Genomic DNA, 21,136 nt, shown 5'->3' with positions numbered 1-21,136 from the left:
CAGGCTCTAGAGCGCAGGCTCAGTAGTTGTGGCACACGGGCTTAGTTGCTCTGCGGCATGTGGGATCTTCCTGGACCAAGGGCTCTAACCCGTGTCCCCTGCATGGGTAGGCGGATTCTTAACCACTGTGCTACCAGGGAAGCGCCTGTATTTCTTAACTTTTTATACATTGTGGGCCTCTTGGAGATTCCCCCCAAAATGATAAAGTCATATATACCTAAATTCTGCATACAATTTCAGGGAACATATGGCCCTGTCGAGGCCTCTCCAATCATGCATGGGCCACAGGTTAAGAACCTCCACTGTTTACATTATTTCAACCATTGGGAAAATTAAAAATGATACTATAATCATCAGGAATCAGTAGATGCTATAACAGATCTATGTCTCCCTTAAAAAAAAAAATCTAATCATAATTCAAACCTCCTTGTTCTTGGGAGGGATACTTCATTGTATTTGGGTGGTTGGGAGGCAGGGTCCCACTGTCCATGGCAGAAGAGGCCGGATGCTTCTGCTTCCTACTCTTTGACAGGAAGGTTACCCACTTGGCCAGTCATTTGCTCCCACCAATTTTGATTCTTGAGAGGGTGGGGAAAAGATACAGGGGAGACTGGGAAATTCATTGAAGAAAGAAGTGGGAATCTAGCATTGTCAGTGTCCAGTGGCAGCAAAGCCAGTGGTAAGATCCTGGACTGACTTTTCCTTGGCTCTAACTCCATCTACACACTCCCCTGCCCATTTCCATAAATTTAATCCTATCAGTTCTCTAAACTGTTTTGACATCCTTCAAATAAATTCCTTTACGGCTTAAGTCAGAATGTGTTGCTTACAATTAAGTTACACCAAACGTTTTGATTGATACACACACCAAATTCTTAGGGGTGACCCAAAAGTTAACTTTCATTCAATACAACATATTTTATCATTTACTTACCAGCACTTCTACTTAAAACAAAAGACTGAAAACTAAAATTTCCAGAAGTCACATCTCTAAAGATGATCAAGTATTGACAGTGCATTACAGCAGTATAAGTCAGTCTTATATGCACACTTCTCTTAACTGATGACCCTATGTTTTGCTGTTTATACAATAAGTCGTTTCTTATTTTGTTATTTTCCCCTATGTTTCACACCAGAATTTGTTTAGTACAATCTCAAATACACTTTGGAACAAGATAAAGGATTCTATATATTTACATACTCACATAAGTGTTTCTGATGGTTAACTAGGATGAATTAAGGGTAGATGAAACATGTTCTGAGAAAAATTAATTGTAACTATAGAATCATTTTTTAAGAAACTGCCACACGAAAGGGAAAGAACCACCAACAGGTTTGTGTGTGTTTTTCAAACCCAAACAGAATAGGCCTAATTTTTAAAAAGATTATTTCCCTGATTTAAAAATAAAATTTTTTGTTCACTAAACTTATTGTGATAATCACTTCAAGATGTATGTAAGTCAAATCATTATGCTGTACGCCTTAAACTTATACAGTGCTATATGTCGATTACATCTCAATAAAACTAGAACAAAAAATAAAGAAATTTAAAAAAAATTATCCAGGTATAGCTAAGACCATTTCCATACCCAAATCATTCTGTTTAAGGAACTATATCCTCCACTTGTAGCTAAGTATACCTTGAAATACATAGTAGAATTGTTCATACCCTCTCATCTAGTAATACTACTCCTGGGTATCTGTCCTAATGAAATTATTTAAAATAAGAAAATATTTGCAATAATACTATTCATAATAGGGAAAAATAAATGAAATAATTTTATTCTAAAAAAATGAAATGTATTTAATATTATATAGCCATTACTATGAATGAATCAGAAGTCTGCAATACCATGGGGGAACATCATCATATAATTTTAAGTGAAAATAAATAAAATATTATACTGTACTATAAAAACGACTAGGTAAAATTCATATTCAATAATGACTTTTTCTCATTGCTATTTTCATTATTGCTCTTAGTAATTTCTTAGCAAATATTTATTAAATGCTTACTAAACACTGGGCAAGAAACTCAGCATATAAAATTGAAAGATTCCTCACCTCCAAGGAATGTCTGTGGACAGAGAAGAAGGCAGACATGAAAACAGTGAATCATAAAGCAATTAAAGTATCTGATAATAACTATAATTAAAATATGCAAAACAGTGAGGAAAAATTATGTCAATACCTAGGACTGGAATGTGGTAAGTGTATGTTTAAATTTTTAAGAAAATGCCAAACTATTTTCTAAAGTGGTTGTATCATTTTACATTGGACTGAGAAATCCAATTTCTCCCTGTCCTTGCCAACATTTGCATGGCCAGTCTTTATCATTTTAGCTATTCTACTAGATACATAATCGTATCTCATTGCAGCTTTAACTTCCTAATGACTAATGGTATTGTGCATCTTTTTCATGTGCTTATTTGTCTTCTCTGTATCTTCTTTGGTGAACTACCTGTTGAAATGGCCCAATTTTTAAATTGGGTTGTTTTTCCTATTATAGATTTTGGAGAATTTAAGTGTTCTGGATACCAGTCCTTTATTAAATGTATGTCTTCCAAATGTTTTCTCACGGTCTACAGCTTGTGTTTTCATTCTCTTAATAGTGTCTTTTAAAGAAGAGAAGTTTTAAATTTTGATGAAGCCAAATTTATCCTTTTGTTCTTTTAGAGATAGTGGATCTAAAAATTCTGGAAAACGAAGGAAGATTTTCTCCTGTTTTCTTCTACAAGTTCTACAGTTTTAGCTCTTATATTTTAATCTTATGTTCCATTAGGAGTTAATTTTTATATATTATGTGAAGTATGGATCTAAGCTCATTATTTTGTATATGGATACCCAATTGTTCCATCACATTTATTGAAAGGGGTACACTTTCTCCACAATATTGCCTTTGTGCCCTTGATTTTATTTATTTATTTTAACATCTTTATTGGAGTATAATTGCTTCACAATGGTGTGTTAATTTCTGCTTTATTACAAAGTGATTCAACTATACATATACATACATCTCCATATCTCTTCCATCTTGCGCCCTATCCCATCTCTCTAGGTGGTCACAAAGCACTGAGCTGATCTCCCTGTGCTATGAAGCTGCTTCCCACTACCTCTCTATTTTACATTTGGTAGTATATATAAGTCCATGCCACTCTCTCACTTCATCCCAGCTTACCTTTCCCCCTCCTGGCATCCTCAAGTCCATTCTCTACATCTGTGTATTTATTCCTGTCCTGCTCCTAGGTTCTTCAGAAACTTATTATTTTTTTGTTTTACATTCCATATATATGTGTCAGCATACAGTATTTGTTTCTCTCTTTCTGACTTACTTCACTCTGTATGACGGACTCTAGGTCCATCCACCTCATTACAAATAACTCAATTTCGTTTCTTTTTATGGCTCAGTAATATTCCATGGTGTATATGTGCCACATCTTCTTTATCCATTCATCTGTCGACGGACACTTAGGTTGCTTCCATGTCCTGGCTATTGTAAATAGAGCTGCAATGAACATTGTGGTACATGACTCTTTCTGAATTATGGTTTTTTCAGGGTATATGCCCAGTAGTGGGATTGCTGGGTTGTATGGTAGTTCTATTTTTAGTTTTTAAGGAACCTCCATTCTGTTCTCCATAGTGGTTGTATCAATTTACATTCCCACCAACAGTGCAAGAGAGTCCCCTTTTCTCCACACCCTCTCCAGCATTTATTGTTTGTAGATTTTTTGATGATGGCTATTCTGACTGGTGTGAGGTGGTATCTCATTGTAGTATGGATTTGCATTTCTCTAATGATTAGTGATGTTGAGCATGTTTCATCTGTTTGTGGGCAATCTGTATATCTTCTTTGGAGAAATGTCTGTTTAGATCATCTGCCCATTTTTGGATTGGGTTGTTTGGTTTTTCGATATTGAGCTGCCTGTAAATTTTGGAGATTAATCCTTTGCCAGTTGCTTCATTTGCAAATATTTTCTCCCATTCTGAGGGTTGTCTTTTTGTCTTGTTTATGGTTTCCTTTGCTGTGCAAAAGCTCTTAACTTTCATTAGGTCCCATTTGTTTATTTTTTTAATTTCCATTTCTCTGGGAGGTGGGTCAGAAAGGATCTTGCTGTGATTTATGTCAGAGAATGTTCTGCCTATGTTTTCCTCTAAGAGTTTTATAGTGTCTGGCCTTACGTTTAGGCCTTTAATCCATTTTGAGTTTATTTTTCTGTATGGTGTTAGGGAATGTTCTAAGTTCATTCTTGACATGCAGCTGTCCAGTTTTCCCAGCACCACTTATTGAAGAGGCTGTCTTTTCTCCATTGTATAATCTTGCCTCCTTTATCAAAAATAAGGTGACCATATGTGCATGGGTTTAATTCTGGGCTTTGTATCCTGTTCCATTGATCTATATTTCTGTTTTTGTGCCAGTACCATACTGTCTTCATTACTGTAGCTTTGTAGTATAGTCTGAAATCAGGGAGCCTGATTCCTCCAGCTCTGTTTTTCTTTCTCAAGACTGCTTTGGCTATTCAGGGTCTTTTGTGTTTCCATACAAATTGTGAAATTTTTTGTTCTCGTTCTTTGAAAAATGCCATTGGTAGTTTGATAGGGATTGCATTGAATTTGTAGATTGCTTTGTGTAGTATAGTCATTTTCACAATGTTGATTCCTCCAGTCCAAGGACATGGTATATTGTCATCTGTTTGTATCATCTTTAATTTCTTTCATCAGTGTGTTATAGTTTTCTGCATACAGGTATTTTGTCTCCTTAGGTAGGTTTATTCCTAGGTATTTTATTCTTTTTGTTGCAATGGTAGATCAGAGTGTTTCCTTAATTTATGTTTCAGATTTTTCATCATTAGTGTATAGAAATACAACAGATTTCTGTGCATTAATTTTGTATCTTGCTACTATACCAAATTCATTGATTAGTTCTAGTAATTTTCTGGTAGAGTCTTTAGGATTCTCTATGTATAGTATCATGTCATCTGCAAACAGTGACAGCTTTACTTCTTCTTTTCTGATTTGGATTCCTTTTATTTCTTTTTCTTTTGTGATTGATGTGGCTAAAACTTCCAAAACTATGTTGAATAATAGTGGTAAGAGTGGACAACCTTGTTTTGTTCCTGATCTTAGAGGAAATGGTTTCAGTTTTTCACCCTTGAGAACAAGGTTAGCTGTAGGTTTGTCATATATGGCCTTTATTATATTGATGTAAGTTTCCTGTATGCCTACTTTCTGGATGGTTTTTATCATAAACACGTGTTGAATTTTGTCGAAAGCTTTTCCTGCATCTATTGAGATGATCATATGGTTTTTCTCCTTTAATTTGTTAATATGGTGTATCACATTGATTGATTTGCATATATTGAGAAATCCTTCCATTCCTGGGATAAACCCCACTTGATCATGGCATGTGATCCTTTTAATGTGCTGTTGGATTCTGTTTGCTAGTATTTTGTTGAGGATTTTGCATCTATGTTCATCAGTGATATCGGCCTGTAGTTTTCTTTCTTTGTGACATCTTTGTCTGCTTTTGGTATCAGGGTGATGGTGGTCTCATAGAAGGAGTTTGGGAGTGTTCCTCCCTCTGCTATATTTTGGAAGAGTTTGAGAAGTATAGGTGTTAGCCCTTCTCTAAATGTTTGATAGAATTCACCTGTGATACCACCTGGTCCTGGGCTTTTGTTTTTGGGAAGATTTTAAATCACAGTCTCAATTTCAGTGCTTGTGATTGGTGTGTTTATATTTTCTATTTCTTCCTGGTTCAGCCTCAGAAGGTTGTGCTTTTCTAAGAATTTGTCTATTTCTTCCAAGTTGTCCATTTTTGGCATAGAGTTGCTTGTAGTAATCTCTCCTGATCCTTTGTATTTCTGCAGTGTCCATTGTTACTTCTTTTTCATTTCTAATTCTATTGATTTGTCTTCTCCCTTTTATTCTTGATTAGTCTGGCTAATGGTTTATCAATTTTGTTTATCTTCTCAAAGAACCATCTTTTAGTTTTACTGATCTTTGCGATTGTTTCCTTCATTTCTTCTTCATTTATTTCTGATCTGATCTTTATGGTTTCTTCTGCTAACTTTGGGGATTTTTGTTCATCTTTCTCTAATTGCTTTAGGTGTAGGCTTAGGTTGTTTATTTGAGATGTTTCTTGTTTCTTGAGGTAGGATTGTATTGCTATAAACTTCCCTCTTAGAACTGCATTTGCTACATCCATAGGTTTTCGGGCGTCATATTTTTATTGTCATTTGTTTCTAGGTATTTTTTGATTTCCTCTTCGACATCTTCAGTGATCTCTTGGTTATTAAGTAGTGTATTGTTTAGCCTCCATGTGTTTGTATTTTTTCACAGATTTTTTCCTGTAATTGATATCTAGTCTCATAGCATTATGGTCAGAAAATATACTTGATATGATTTCAATTTTCTTAAATTTACCAGGCTTGATTTGTGACCCAAGATATGATCTATCCTGGAGAATGTTCCATGAGCACTTGAGAAGAAACTGTATTCTGTTGTTTTTGGATGGAATGTCCTGTAAATATCAATTAAGTCCATCTTGCTTAATGTATCATTTAAAGCTTGTGTTTCCTTATTTTCATTTTGGATGATCTGTCCATTGGTGAAAGTGGGGTGTTAAAGTCCCCTACTATGATGGTGTTACTGTTGATTTCCCCTTTTATGGCTGTTAGCATTTGCCTTATGTATTGAGGTGCTCCTATGCTGGGTGCATAAATATTTACAATTGTTATATCTTCTTAGATTGACCCCTTGATCATTATGTAGTGTCCTTTCTTGTCTCTTGTGATAGTCTTTATTTTAAAGTCTATTTTGTTTGATATGAGAATTACTACTCCAGCTTTCTTTTGATTTCCATTTGCATGGAATATCTTTTTCCACCCCCTCACTTTCAGTCTGTATGTGTTCCTAGGTCTGAAGTGGGTCTCTTGTAGACAGCAAATATATCTCTTGTTTTTGTATCCATTCAGCCAGTCTGTGTCTTTTGGTTGGAGCATTTAATCCATTTACTTTTAAGATAATTATCGATATGTATGTTCCTATTACCATTTTCTTAATTGTTTTCAGTTTGTTATTGTAGATCTTTTCCTTCTCTTGTGTTTCCCGCCTAGAGAAGTTCCTTTAGCATTTGTTGTAAAGCTGGTTTGGGGCTGATGAATTCTCTTAGGTTTTGCTTGTCTGTAAAGGTTTTAATTTCTCTGTCAAATCTGAATGATATCCTTGCTGGGTAGAGTAATCTTGGTTATAGGTTTTTCCCTTTCATCACTTTAAATATGTCTTGCCACTCCCTTCTGGCTTCCAGAGTTTCTGCTGAAAGATCAGCTGTTAACCTTATGGGGTTCCCTTGTATGTTATTTGGGTTTTTTCCCTTGCTGCTTTTAATATTTTTTGTGTTTAATTTTTGATAGTTTGATTAATATGTGTCTTGGCGTGTTTCTCCTTGGATTTATCCTGTATGGGACTCTCTGTGCTTCCTGGACTTGATTGATCATTTCCTTTCCCATATTAGGGAAGTTTCCAACTATAATCTCATCAAATATTTTCTCAGTCCCTTTCTTTTTCTCTTCTTTTCTGGGACCCCTATAATTCGAATGTTGGTGCCTTTAATGTTGTCCCAGAAGCCTCTGAGACTGTCCTCAGTTCCTTTCATTCTTTTTTCTTTATTCTGCCCTGCAGTAGTTATTTCCACTATTTTATCTTCTAGGTCACTTATCTGTTCTTCTGCCTCAGTTATTCTGCTATTGATTCCTTCTAGAGAATTTTTAATTTCATTTATTGTGTTGTTCATCACTGTTTGTTTGTTCTGTAGTTCTTCTAGGTCCTTGTTAAATGTTTCTTGTATTTTCTTCATTCTATTTCCAAGATTTTGGATCTTCTTTATTATCATTACTCTGAATTGTTTTTCAGGTAGACTGCATATTTCTTCTTCATTTCTTTGGTCTGGTGAGTTTTTGCCTTGCTCCTTCATCTGCTGTGTGTTTCTCTGTCTTGTCATTTTACCTAACTTACTGTATTTGGGGTCTCCTTTTCACAGGCTGCACATTCGTAGTTACTGTTGTTTTTGGTGTCTGCCCCAGTGGCTTAGGTTGATTCAGTGGGTTGCATAGGCTTCCTGGTGGAGGGGACTCTTGACTGTGTTCTGGTGGATGAAGCTGGATCTTGTCTTTCTGGTGGGCAGGACTGTGTCCAGTGGTGTGTTTTGGGGTGTCTGTGACCTTATGATTTTAGGCAGCCTCTCTGTTAATGGGCGGGACTGTGTTCTCATCTTGCTAGTTGTTTGGCATAGGGTGTCCAGCACTGTAGCTTGCTGGTCATTGATTGGAGCTGGGTCTTAGCATTGAGGTGGAGATCTCTGGGAGAGCTTTTGCCATTTGGTATTACGTGGCGCCAGAAGGTCTTTGGTTGACCAATGTCCTGAACTCAGCTCTCCCACCTCAGAGGCACAGGCCTGACACCTAGCTGAAGCACCAAGACCCTGTCAGTCCCACGGCTTCATTTCTATAGATTAGGGCTTTCCAGATGGTAGAATTATAGATGTCCCTCAATATATTCGGTGTTCTTATCCTTTGGGAAGTCAAGGCAAGTAGCTTGATCCTGAGCTTCTCAAATTTGGGCCTGGTTTAAAGTCAGGCAGGCTGGAGATGTTGGGCTGCAATGTGTCTCCTCTGGATAGTGGTTCTCCAAGTGTGATCCCCAGACCCTCAGCCTCAGCCTCCCCTGCGCATTTCTGTGCCCTTGTTTTTTTTTCAAAAATCAGTTATCCCTAGATGTTGGGTTTACTTCTGGACTCTCTATTATGTTCAATTGATCTACCTGTCTATCCATATGCCAATATCAAGCTGTTTTATGTACTATAGTTTTTTTATGAATCTTGAAATCAGGTACTGTGAGTCCTCTGAAGTTGTTCCTTTTCAGAGTTGTTTTGGCTACTCTAGATCCTTTGCAATCCACATGAATTTTGTCAATATCTACAAAAAAGGCTTATGGGATTTTGATTGAAATTTTGTTAAATAAAGAGTTTGAAGAGATCTGACATCTTAACGATACTGAGTCTTCCAACCCATGAACAAGTTTAAGTCACAAGTTGCTTTTTAGGTCTTCTTTCTCTCAGCAATATTTTGTACTTTTCACAAGTACAAAAACTTTCACAAGTTTTTCCACATCTTTTGTCAGTTATTCCTAGGTATTTGATATTTTTAATGTTACTATAAATGTTATTTCTTTTAATCTACAATTGTATATAAATACACTTTTTAAAAACTGATCCTGTATCCTGCAACCTCGTTAAACACACTAATTAGTTCTAGTAGCTTTTGGTAGTGGATAGCTAATAATTTTGCCTTCCCCAGAATGCTTATTCTGGTAATATTACTTTGATATCCCTTTAGAGGATCATTTCTCTTCTATTCTTGGTCCATGTGTTTGGGGTGAATATTTGACACAGATTTGGCCAATTAGCATAGTGATTGGTATAGAGATAAGCACATGACCAATTGATCCAATGAGAGTCAATCCTGGAGCTTATGAGGAAACTAGCGAGAAAACGTTGCTTTTTCTAGCTGGTTTAAAGTAGGATGTTACTCATTTCTAATTTAAGTCCATTGTGGTTAGAGAACATACTTTGTATGACCGGAAACATTTTTAAATTTATTGAGATTTCTCAAAAATAGAATTATCATATGATCCAGCAATGCCACTTCTGGATATATTCAAGAGAACTGAAATCAGGATCTCAAAGAGACATGTGCACTCTGTGTTTACTGTATTATTATTCACAATAGCCAAGATACAGAAACAACCTAAATGTCTATCAAAAGATGAATGGATAAAGAAAATGTGGTACATACCTACAATGAAATATTATCCAGCCTTGAAAAGGAAGGAAATCCTGCCAAACACAACACCATGAATGAACCTGGAGAACATTATGCTAACTAAAATAAACCAGTTACAGGAGGACAAATACTGCATCATTCACTTTATGAGGTATTTAAAGTAGTCAAAATCATAGAGACAGAGAATACAATAATGGTTGCCAGGGAATAGGGGGAGTGGGAAATGGAGATGAATAAGTTCTAGAAATCTGCTGTACAACACCATGCCTATAGTTAACATTATTGTATTGTACACTTAAAAATTTGGTGAGGGTAGACCTCATGTTAAATGCTCTTACCACAAGAAAAAATAAATTAATAAATAAATGTATTGAGATTTGTGTCATGGTCCACAAAGTGGTCTATCATGATATTCTGTGTGTACTTGAAAAGAGTGTATATCCTGCTGCTGTTGGTTGGTAAGTTCTATAAATGTTAATTAGGTCAATTTGGTTGATAGTGTTCTTCAAGTCTACAATATATTTGCTGATTTTTTGCTTACTTTTTCTATCAACTATTGAGAGAGAGGTATTGAAATCTGACAATATTGTGAACTTATCCTTTCAGTTCTATCAACTTTCACTTAAGTATTTTGAAGCTCTTTTAATTAGGTGCCTACATATTTAGGATTATGTCAATTGATCCTTGTATTATTACTAACTGCCTGTCTTCAACCCTGTCTTTATAGTCATTGCTCTGAATTCTACTGCCATTCTAGGTTTTTGTTTGTTTGTTTACTAATAGTAGCATGGTATAACTTCTCCCATTTTTTAAAACTTTTAACCTATTTGTTTTCATATTTAAAGTATATTTCTTGTAGGCATCATGTAATTGAGTCTTGATTTTTTTTTATCCAGTCTGACAAGCTCTCCCTTTTAACTGGGATTTTTAGACGTTAATATGATTATTGCTTTTGTTATATTTGAGTCTATCATCTCATTATTTGTTTTCTATTTATTTTGTTTCCATTTGTTATTTCCATTTGTTCTTTCTTTTTTCCTCTTTTCTGCCTTTTTTTGAATTTTTACAAGTCTGGCTAGTGAGAAGAGTTACTATTACTAGCCTTTTATAAGCACCAGGCACTATTTCCTTTAATCCTTTCAGATGGTTCTTTTCCTGACCTCAGGCAGTTTCTGTGCATGCATGACCTGACCGGCACTCTGATGAGTATTCCACGGAGACCGACAGATCTCTGGGGTTCACCTGCTATGCAGTTCTACCCTCTCTGGTCTTCTCTTCTATGAACTCTAGCTGCTCTGGTTTCCCCACTCTAACCTCTGTCTCCTCAACTCAGAAACTTTCAAGTTCTGCTTCAGTTCCCCTCCCTATGCCACAGTCTGGAAACCCTCTGAGGCAGTAAGCTTGGGCAATTGTAGGACTCACCTTGTTTGTTTCCTATGTCTCAGGAATTACTGTCCTTCACCTGATGTCCAGTGTCTTGAAAACTGCAGCTTCATGTATTTTGTCTTATTTTTTTAATGTTGTTTAAGGAAAGAAAGTAAATACGGTCCACGTTACTCCCCATCTTGGTTAGAAGTGCAAGTCCTCACTACCCAATTTTTAAAAATTACTCTAAAACACCAATAATCAAGACTTCAGTATTGGTGAAGGACAAATATATAAATCAATGGGACATAATAGAGAGTCCAGAAATAGAGCCAAAGAAATAGGCAAACTGATTTTTGTCAAAGGTGCAAAGACAATTCAATAAAGGTAAAGTTTTCAACAATGGTGTTGAAACCACTGGACATTCATATGCATTAAAAATAAACCTCAACCTAAATATCACAACCTGTACAAATATTAACCCAAAATGGATCATGAATCTAAATATAAGACATATAACTACAGAACTTTTAGAAGGAAACATAGGAGAAAATCTTCATGACTAAGGATTAGGCAAAAGACTTCTTAGATGACACCTAAATCATCATTCATAAAAGAAAAAAACTGATTTTTTAAAAAAATTTAAAAATACAAAAAATACTGTTATGAGAATTAAAAGCTACAGAGAGAAAAATAAATTTTTAATCACATATCTGACAAAGAACTTGTATTCCAAAAATATAATGAAATCCCCAAACTCAACAGTAAGAAAACAAATGATTTAATTTTTAAATGGTCAAAACACTTAGACAGGCACTTCACCAAAGATGGAGGGTGACTGCTAGAGGCTGAATGTTTGTGTGCCCTCAAAATTCTTATGTTGAAATTCTAATGCCCAATGTGATGATATTAGGAATCTTTCAGGGACCTTTGGCAGGTGATTAGACGATGAGGGCTGAGCCCTTATGAATGAGATTAGTGCCTTTAAAATCCCCTTCTACCATGTGAAGACACAGTAAGAAGTCAGCAATCTGAAAGCAGGAAGAGGGCTTGCACCCAAACTCAACCATGTTGGCACCTTGATCTTGGCCTTCCAGGCTCCAGAACTATGAGAAATAAATTTTGGTTGTTTACAAGCCACACAATTTGTAGTATTTTGTTATAGCATCCTAAAGAGACTAAGAGAGCACATGAAAAGATGGTCAATATTAATAGCCATTAGAGACATACAACTTAAAACGATGATCAGATGCTATCACACACCTAATAGAATGATGAAAATAAAATATACTAGCAATAGTAAGTACTGTCAAGTATGTGGAGCAACCAGGAACTCTAAGACATCGCTGGTAGGAATGAAAAATGGTATAGCCACTCTGGAAAACAGTTTGGCAGTTTCTTATAAAATAAAACATACACTTACCATATGATCCAGCAATCCCAGTCCTAGGTATTTACTCAAGAAATGGAAACATATTTCCACACAAAATACTGTACACAAATGTTTAGCTGTTTTACTTATAATCACACACACACACACAAAATGGAAAACAATCTAAATACCATTTGACAAGTAAATGGTTAAAAACAAAATGTGGCACATTCTATACAATGGAATACTACTCACGATAAAAAGAAATGAACTTCGATATACACAACTTGGATCACTCTTAAAGGCATTATGATGAGTGAAAGAAACCAGACCCAAAAGGTTACATACTGTATGATTTATTTAAATGATATTCTCAAAAGGAGAAAGCTAGAAATGTCAGAGAACAGACCAATGGCTGGCAGGTGTTAAGGGTATATAACTACAAAGGGGTAGCATGAGGGAGTTTTGGAGGTGATGGAACTGTATCTTGATTGTGGTGGAAGTTACATAAATCTGTACATGTGTTAAAATTCATAAAGCTATACGTCTAAGAAAAATTTGATTTTACTGTTTGTTAATTCTAGAAGTTAAATAAATTTTTAAAAAAATTTACAGTAAACCTAACACTGAATGATGACACAACTAATTGGCCAAACAGATATTCTGAGAAGAGTAGGCAGAGTGAATAGCTAAAACTAGTCTCTGATGCTGGAAGGTGCCTGGTATATTCAAGGAATAGTGAGGAGGTCAATGTGGCTAAAGTGGAATGAGCAGAGGAGGAGAGTAGAGTAGAGAAGTTCAGAGATGTAATGGGGGACCAGATCATAAAAGGTGCTTATACCATTATAAGGACTTTGGCTTTGAGCGAAATGGGGAGCCGCTGAAGGGTTTTGAGCAACAGAGTAATACGAACTGATTTAATGTTTTTAAAGGACTACTGATTTCTGTGTTGAAAACAGATTGGTGGCATGAGGAACAGGAGAAAAGGGAAGACATCTTAGGAATGATGGTGGCTCAGTCCAGAGTAGTTATGACACATGTGGTGAGAAACAGCTGGAGTCTAGATATATTTTGAAGGTGAAGCCAAGAAAATTTTCTGATGGATTAGTTTGAGAGAAATAAAGGAATCATGGATGACTCCAAGTTTTCTGGCCTGAACAACCAGAAGAATGAAACTGGCATCAATTGAAAATAGGACAGCTTTAAGTGGAATAGATTGTGGGGAAAGAACTGTAGTTCAATTTTGAATATACAGAATTTGACATTTTATTAGACAGCCAAGTAGAAATTCATTTTTGGCTAGAAAGACCATGATGCATCCAGTGGCCCTGGCTATACTGACTGCACTGTATGGTCCTCTGGGTAGAGAGGAATCATGGAGAATTCAGGAGCATAGTGAGGATCTGTGCTGCGGGAAGCTCATTCAGACTGAGAGGTGTGGTCACTTGTGAATTATGTGTCCAGTTTTTCACCCTGGTGTTGATTCAGGGGTTAAGTTCATTTGACTTATTCCTTAACACTTTCTCTGTCTCAGGATATAAGGTTTTAAATGGTGAAGAATGAGTCTCTGAGCATAAATTCTTAAATGAACATGCCTTTTCTTGAAGTACTCATTTGAGATTATTCTTTCCTTATTGTCTATCTTTGCTGTAATTGGTAGAGTGAAGCTGGGTTGTTCAGTGGATGCAATAATGCAGTACCATCATGCAGTGTCCTGAGAACAAAAGGTCCACGGCTACATATTCTATTAATAAGCAAAGGATTTTATATAAAAACACGTCTTGGGATTTTCCCCATTCCCCTATCGTAATAAGGCAATTTTTTTTTGAGGGGGAGGTATTGATATGAGGCCATCACCTTCTATTGCAATTTAGTATTCTTCAAAGTGTATGAAATTCATTAATATCTCAAGGGGTATTGTTGATCATTGTTACCTTAGTCCTACTATATAGTGTCAGAAATAACAAAATTTTAATGATTTAACAGAACTTCATTTAATAAGTATGTTTAAAGTGCATCTCTTCCAAAAAACAGCATTTTAATTACATTCAAATTGTGTTCATCTTAAATATCAACAAACTCATCATTTACATACAGGGATATATATTAGAAAACAGATGGAAATTAAAACAACTTCTATTTTTTAGAAGTTCTTACTTCCAAATTAGGACACTGTGAACTGCTAAATATGTACCTAAACAAAATGTATCCATTATCAGAAAACCACAACTTGCTCTAATAGGAAAAGAAGTGTAATACGAATATAGTGGAACATAATTCACATAGGCTTAATTTACAGTTATGTTTCAAAGTATAAAACAAACAAAAATTCTGTACCTACAAATACAGGCAAAAGTCACAGCCGACATTTTAAACTAATGCACCAACATATAATGCTCTCCCAGAGAAAGTAGAAGAGTTCCCAAGATTTTATGTTGACCCATGATTTTTCACTTCTTTGTTGTCAAATACAGAAGCAGAGGATTTAGAGTTTTCTTTTTGTCTTTAAATCATATTCATGTTGGTTTTTTGTTACATGGCAATGACCCAACTGCATCATGAGAAGTGCTATCAAACCTGTTCTATTTAGAACTCAGTAACCAAGACATTTCTTTGATTTCTCCCTGTACCTCTATTTCCCTTCAGAAAGCGTCTAAGGAAACTTCATAGACAATTGTGGTAAAGAGAGCAAACCAAATAATTCTGAGATGGCAAAGAAATACATGAGAGTTGGCACTAACATGGGTTTACAAAAAGTTATCCACCATTTATTAAACCACAAATGCAAAAAAAGAGAAATCTTACCTGGAAACATAAGTAGAATAAAAAGTACTAGAAAACAAATAGAAGGCATTTAGAATTGTGGCGTTTGGAGGCTTCAGTTTGGAAGACATAGAGAAACCAAGCTACCAGTAACTGTTAAGAGCATTTCTTTTCAACTTGTATAATTTACTTAAATTTTTAACCTGTCTAAATCAACTTTCTCTAGCCAAAACAAAGAGATCATAATCACTGTTTTTATATCAGAGATGTGTGACGACTGTAATGTAGGAGAAAAGAATGTTTGGGACACATCAGGTTAAAAGAGGTAGCACCAGGAATAAAACTAAGCACTTAATCTGATCTGATCAAAGTCAGGGAGGAATTCTGCCTTTCTTCAATTTTTACTGCATTTCATAGTTGCAAAAAAAGAACATCCTTTCTTTTTTTTTCTTCCTTAATGTGCCTCAGGTTAAAAATGGCACAATGAATAGTCCTTAATCAGCACACATTATTTTTGAAAGGGACATTTTTAGATTTTGGTCATTTGCTTTTCTTTGCTTGTTTTTTAATGATAAATCTTTAGAGTTGACTCTTCTAAAATGTTGCTCAGATGGACAGATATAGTCAGACCTTTCTTAAAAGTAAACAATTTACTCTGCGTTAAAAAAAATCACCAATAAGAGTTCTAAGTCAGTGTTTCAAACAAATGAAATGTTTAACTTCAAATTAAGTATGTTTAACTGCTATTGTGTTAAATAATGAAACTAACTCTATTTCATTCAATTATAAACATATTAACAAACATATAATCATTCCCTATGATCACTATAAAAATTAAATTATCCTTTTCTCTTTTATATGAAGATGGTGGTTCTAAAGCAACACTTTCAACCAGAAAAGCCCATTCAGAATAACACACAACCCCATTTCAGTTTTTGGAAGTCAGTGCATTCAGTGGTTATGAGCAGGCATGATGTTCTTCTGAAGCTAAGAAGTCTGGAAGGGTTAAAAAAAAAGAAGAAGAAGAGGAAGAAAAAGAAGAAAAAAAGAAAAGATAAATAATCTGAAAGATATCCTTAATGATCACAAATACTGCCAGTACTCAAAGTCAAGTATGGTATAACCTGAATGTCAATCAGTTGTGGTTTTTTCTCCCAATGAAAGGCGTTCCCATAACTGGAGCAACTGTTCACCAACCTGAGGTTCTAGTTCCTAGATAAACCAAAAGTCAGAATGAACATAAAAAGGACTAGACTGAATTTTTTATCATCAAAACCTATACTGATAAAAATGTAAGAAAATCAAATCAAATTCCATGTTTCTACAAGAACATGCTAAACTCCTATGTTATGCATTGCTCTAATTCTTTTCGTTAAGATTCAGAATTGACTTCCAGATTTCCAAGATTGTAGTTAACCTGCAAATATTGCAACTCTCTGTGACACAATGGTGAGAAATTTCCAGGGAGTTCTTCTGCAATTTTTTCTATCTGGAAATAATGAATTTTGTTTTCATGGAGATTTAGCAAAAGCACTCAGCTTAAACTTCCAAAGGTTTATGGTGATACTTAGCATATTAGATGTTTGGGGTATTTTTCTCAAGAAACTATCTTGGATGACTATAAGGAATGTGACTTATTTCAAAATCATTATTATAGAATAAAAATGAAAATATTTTTATATATTTGAAAAGAGCATTTATAGTCCCCTTGTGACATCATGTGCACTTAAAAGGAACCCTAACACTTTTCATATGGTGATTTGAACTGAGTCACACTTGTTCAAATAAAGTATTAGATGTGACCTTAGGCAAGACTAGATAGATTCTCTGAATCTATTTTCTCCTATAAAATATTTGCCTAATAACTCATTTTAGGCCTAAGAATTGAACTACCTCATATAAAGAAGCTAGCCCAGTAGTCAATATATCAATATATGTTAATTCCCATCACCTTAACTAGTTTAAAATACATAGCAGCATCATGAAGGCAAAGCAAAGCATAATAAAAATAAAACAAGCCACAAAAATATTAAAAGGTTATTATTTATGTTATATCATTAGTTAAAGCCATAAAGAACTTAGATACTGTTGTTATCCTTAGACTTTAGTGAAATTACTTCAGAATTACACTAGGTTTTGATCATATCTTTAGTTAAACAGGAACCTCCAAGAATTGACTTATGAAAGATTTTATATATGCAATGACAGAGCAAAGTCAAATTTACAAAATGTTAAAAAAAACCAGTGAGCTCTGTCAGGCACATTTGAAAGTAGGCTTTTAACTAGCACTTTTACAAATCTGAACCATTATCTCCCCATGTGCACATAGAATATACAATTTGTATTCTTGCATTTGCTCCTCAAACAAATCACTGAATAACAGCCAAACAAAACAAAAAGAAGAGTGGAAGAAAAATATTAAATGCCATTGCATACCTGCCCATCTCTGCTTATCTGGACTTTCTTGTTGTCATTCCAAGGATTGAGTAAATGGTGTGCAAACTGAAAGGGAAGACTTTCTTTTCGTATCCACTCCACCTTAAACACTCCTCCTAGTCCAGCTGAACCCCAGTCCTGACTCTTCTCCCTTCCTATCTCAGAAGACATTCTAGAAAATCCCTGTGGGTAAAATGAGGGGAAATGGTGAAGGTGAGGATGACATTAAGACTCTGAATTCAATTTATCTGAGAAACTCTGAGTTTTTTTTTTTTATTTTAAGGTAAAAATGTAATATAAAAATAATATATAACAAAAATCCAGAAAGCCACCCATTGTTTTTTATAAAAAGATGAATTAGCAAATTTTAGAGGAGAGACCAATTCCAGCCTTCTAATATAATTTCAAATACAAACAGATATTTTCTAAATAATATATCATAGTTCTAAACCCACATTTATCCATTACAAGTGGATACAATCTAACTTCTGGGTTTTTAATTCCAAAAATGATAATAATATCAAATAATAATTCATTATTTTATAAATTCAGATATACATCAAATAAAGATGAGTTAAGAAACACACTCAGTTTCCTGACAGTCAAAACTAATCTCTTTGGCCTATTTAAAATAAACATTTTATCAAAAAGTCACGCTTCTCATTACTTTTAATCCACCTGAGAAATAGTAAATCTAAAGTTGTCTCAAAAGGAAAAATTGTTTATCTGGAAAAGCTCTGGTAAAACAAGGCAAAAGTAAAGGGATCCCTATACATCATTCCTTTGAAGAGGTGCAATATATTCCTCATCCAAGCACAATGCATTCTTGCATTCCAATGCAATAAAAAGCCAGCTTCTTTTTAACCTCTATGATTTAAATGATCTAATCTGCAAACAGAAGAACAATGCCCTTTTACTGCTTCAGGATGGCTCACCTGGAAATGTCCAGATCCTTGAACAGAAAATATCAAGTAAACCATGCTGCTTTCCCAAAAGGCTCGGTTTAGCTTCCTCTCATTACTAGAGGTTGTAGACCAGATACCCTTCTGTTGAGAAATTTCAAGGTTTCTCAGATTGCTACTCTTCATTATGAAGTATCGAATAGGCATGTTTGGTCTTGGTGAAGGAGATTTTGAGCCCTAAAAAAGGAAGTATAAATTCTTGAAAGGTAATTTGACCTTTCAAAATCAATAGGCTCTATTAAACATCTTCATAAATATATAAACCAAAATATTTTACCAAACAGTCAACAAATGCAAATAGCTCTATCATGCCTGAAAACCTACACAAGGCTCAATCAAAATGAGGTTAAAGAGCCAAAACCAAGCACTCATTTTCAGAGTATTCAAAATCTCTTATCAAGAAAGGATCCTGGGCTTCCCTGGTGGCGCAGTGGTTGAGAGTCTGCCTGCTGATGCAGGGGACACGGGTTTGTGCCCTGGTCCGAGAAGATCTCACATGCCACGGAGCGGCTGGGCCCGTGAGCCATGGCCGCTGAGCCTGCGCATCCAGAGCCTGTGCTCCACAACGGGAGAGGCCACAACAGTGAGAGGCCCACACACCACAAAAAAAGAAAGACAGAAAGAAAGAAAGGATCCTGGTTTGCCAACTTTGATTTACACTCCAAATGTACTTTCAGAAAATATTTTAATAAACTTGCGAAGTCTGAAAACAAAACAAAAATTGCTCCAGCTTACCGCCTCGATACAGTTTCCAGGCAATGCGGGAAGGGAAACACAAACAGAATCCAATGGTCTTACTGAATTGCAGACATAGACCTTAGAGTTTAAAGGCCAAGGTAACTAGATTTTCCATGGCAGTGTACTATATAGAAGGAAGCTTCATGGGAAGAGAACTCCCAGGGAACTGCAGAAGGGGTTCCCAGAAGTTTTTGGCTAAGTAGTGACCTGCACATAGGTAAGAAAAAATGACCTGAGGCCAGGAAAGATCCAAAGGAAAAGAGTTCTTAGAGCTCACACACGGTTGGGAATACTTCATCTTATTCCAGACAGAAGAGAAAGAACTTGTAATACATAGTGCATTAGCCCACAGAAGGATCATACCTTAGTACTGGAACTAAATTAGTATCAGAATAAAAACTGCCCTGGATCCACCCTAACACTGCCTAAAAGCAAATCCCGGAAGGATTACACTGATTGCAACTAACTTAACTGTGTATCAGAAAAATGTCTAACACTATTTAAAGAAATACAACAAAAATATAGCAGCCAAACAAAATTTTAAGGAATGCAAACAACAGGAGAATACGACACACAACCAGAAAAAGATTAATCAACAGGAACAGAGTGAGATCTGACAGATGATGATATTAGGAGATAAGAATTTAAAGCAGCTATCCTAAATCTATGTGCTATGTTCAAGAAGGTGGAGGAAACATAAATGTGATGAGTGGGGAAATAGAAGGTATTTTTTTAAAGACCCAAAGGAAGTTCTGGAGATTAAAATATAATATATGAAGTAAAAATACACTAAAAAGAATGCACATCAGATTAAACATTACAAATAAAAATATCAGTGAATTTAAAGATGTAGCAATAGAAATGATCTCAAATGAAGGAAAGAGACAAAAACAACTGAAAAAAATGAAGAGAATATCAGTGACCCGTGGAACAATATCAAGTAGTCTTACATTTGTATACCTAGAGTTCCAGAGAAGAAGGGGGAGAGATGAGATATAAAAAAAATATGAAAAATAATGGTGTTAAATTTCCCAAAATTGATGGAAACTATAAATATACAGATTAAAGAGGAAATATAAAGAGAACCAGACCGAGTCATATCAAAATCAAATTGCTGAAAACCAGTGGAAAAAGAAAATCTTAAAAGCAGCTAGGGAAAAAAAGACAAATTATATATGGAGAAAGATAAGAATGATAGTAGACATCTCATGAGAAACTATGTAAACTACTAATATGATAGTATTATAATAATGAAAGAAAATCACTGTCAACCTAGAATTATATACACAGTAAAAATATCTTTCAAAAATAAAAGTGAAAAAGAATTTTCACACAAAAGCTAAAAGAATTCATTTCCTGCAGATCTGTACTTAAAGAAATGTTAAAAGAAGGTTTTCAGCCAGAAGAATATGATCCAAGACAGAAATTCGTGTCAATACAAAAGAATAAAAAGCACAGGAAACTGTAAATATTGAGTAAATATACAGGACATTTTCCTAACTTTTGATAAAAAGATAATTGACTATGTAAATAAAAAGCAATACATTGTGGCATTTATAACATATGCTGAAAAAAAATGTATGAAACCAATAACATAATGGATTGAAGGGTAAAATAAAAGTACATTATTGCAAGGTTCTCAAACTGTAACTGAAAGGGCA

General features: G+C 35.0%; 1 protein-coding gene across 3 annotated transcripts in view; it reads right to left on the bottom strand.

The window, feature by feature from the left end:
* Positions 1-12,968: 12,968 nt before the first annotated feature.
* The window catches only part of YTHDC2 (YTH N6-methyladenosine RNA binding protein C2), a 67,795-nt gene continuing 59,627 nt past the window's right edge, over positions 12,969-21,136 (bottom strand). Inside the window, exons 27-30 of one of the 3 annotated variants that reach the window (XM_060296126.2) lie at positions 18,711-18,914; positions 17,776-17,958; positions 16,464-16,551; positions 12,969-16,335 (exon numbers count right to left, since the gene is read on the bottom strand). In XM_060296126.2, coding sequence (XP_060152109.1) covers positions 16,471-16,551; positions 17,776-17,958; positions 18,711-18,914 — 468 coding nt within the window. In that variant the 3' untranslated portion in view covers positions 12,969-16,335; positions 16,464-16,470. The remainder of the gene's footprint in view (positions 16,336-16,463; positions 16,552-17,775; positions 17,959-18,710; positions 18,915-21,136) is intronic. The other 2 variants (XM_030869865.3, XM_060296127.2) reach the window with 2 other exon arrangements.

This window comes from Globicephala melas, chromosome 3, assembly GCF_963455315.2.
Source record: "Globicephala melas chromosome 3, mGloMel1.2, whole genome shotgun sequence".
Lineage (NCBI taxonomy): Eukaryota > Metazoa > Chordata > Mammalia > Artiodactyla > Delphinidae > Globicephala > Globicephala melas.
This window is presented reverse-complemented; position numbering and strand designations above follow the sequence as displayed.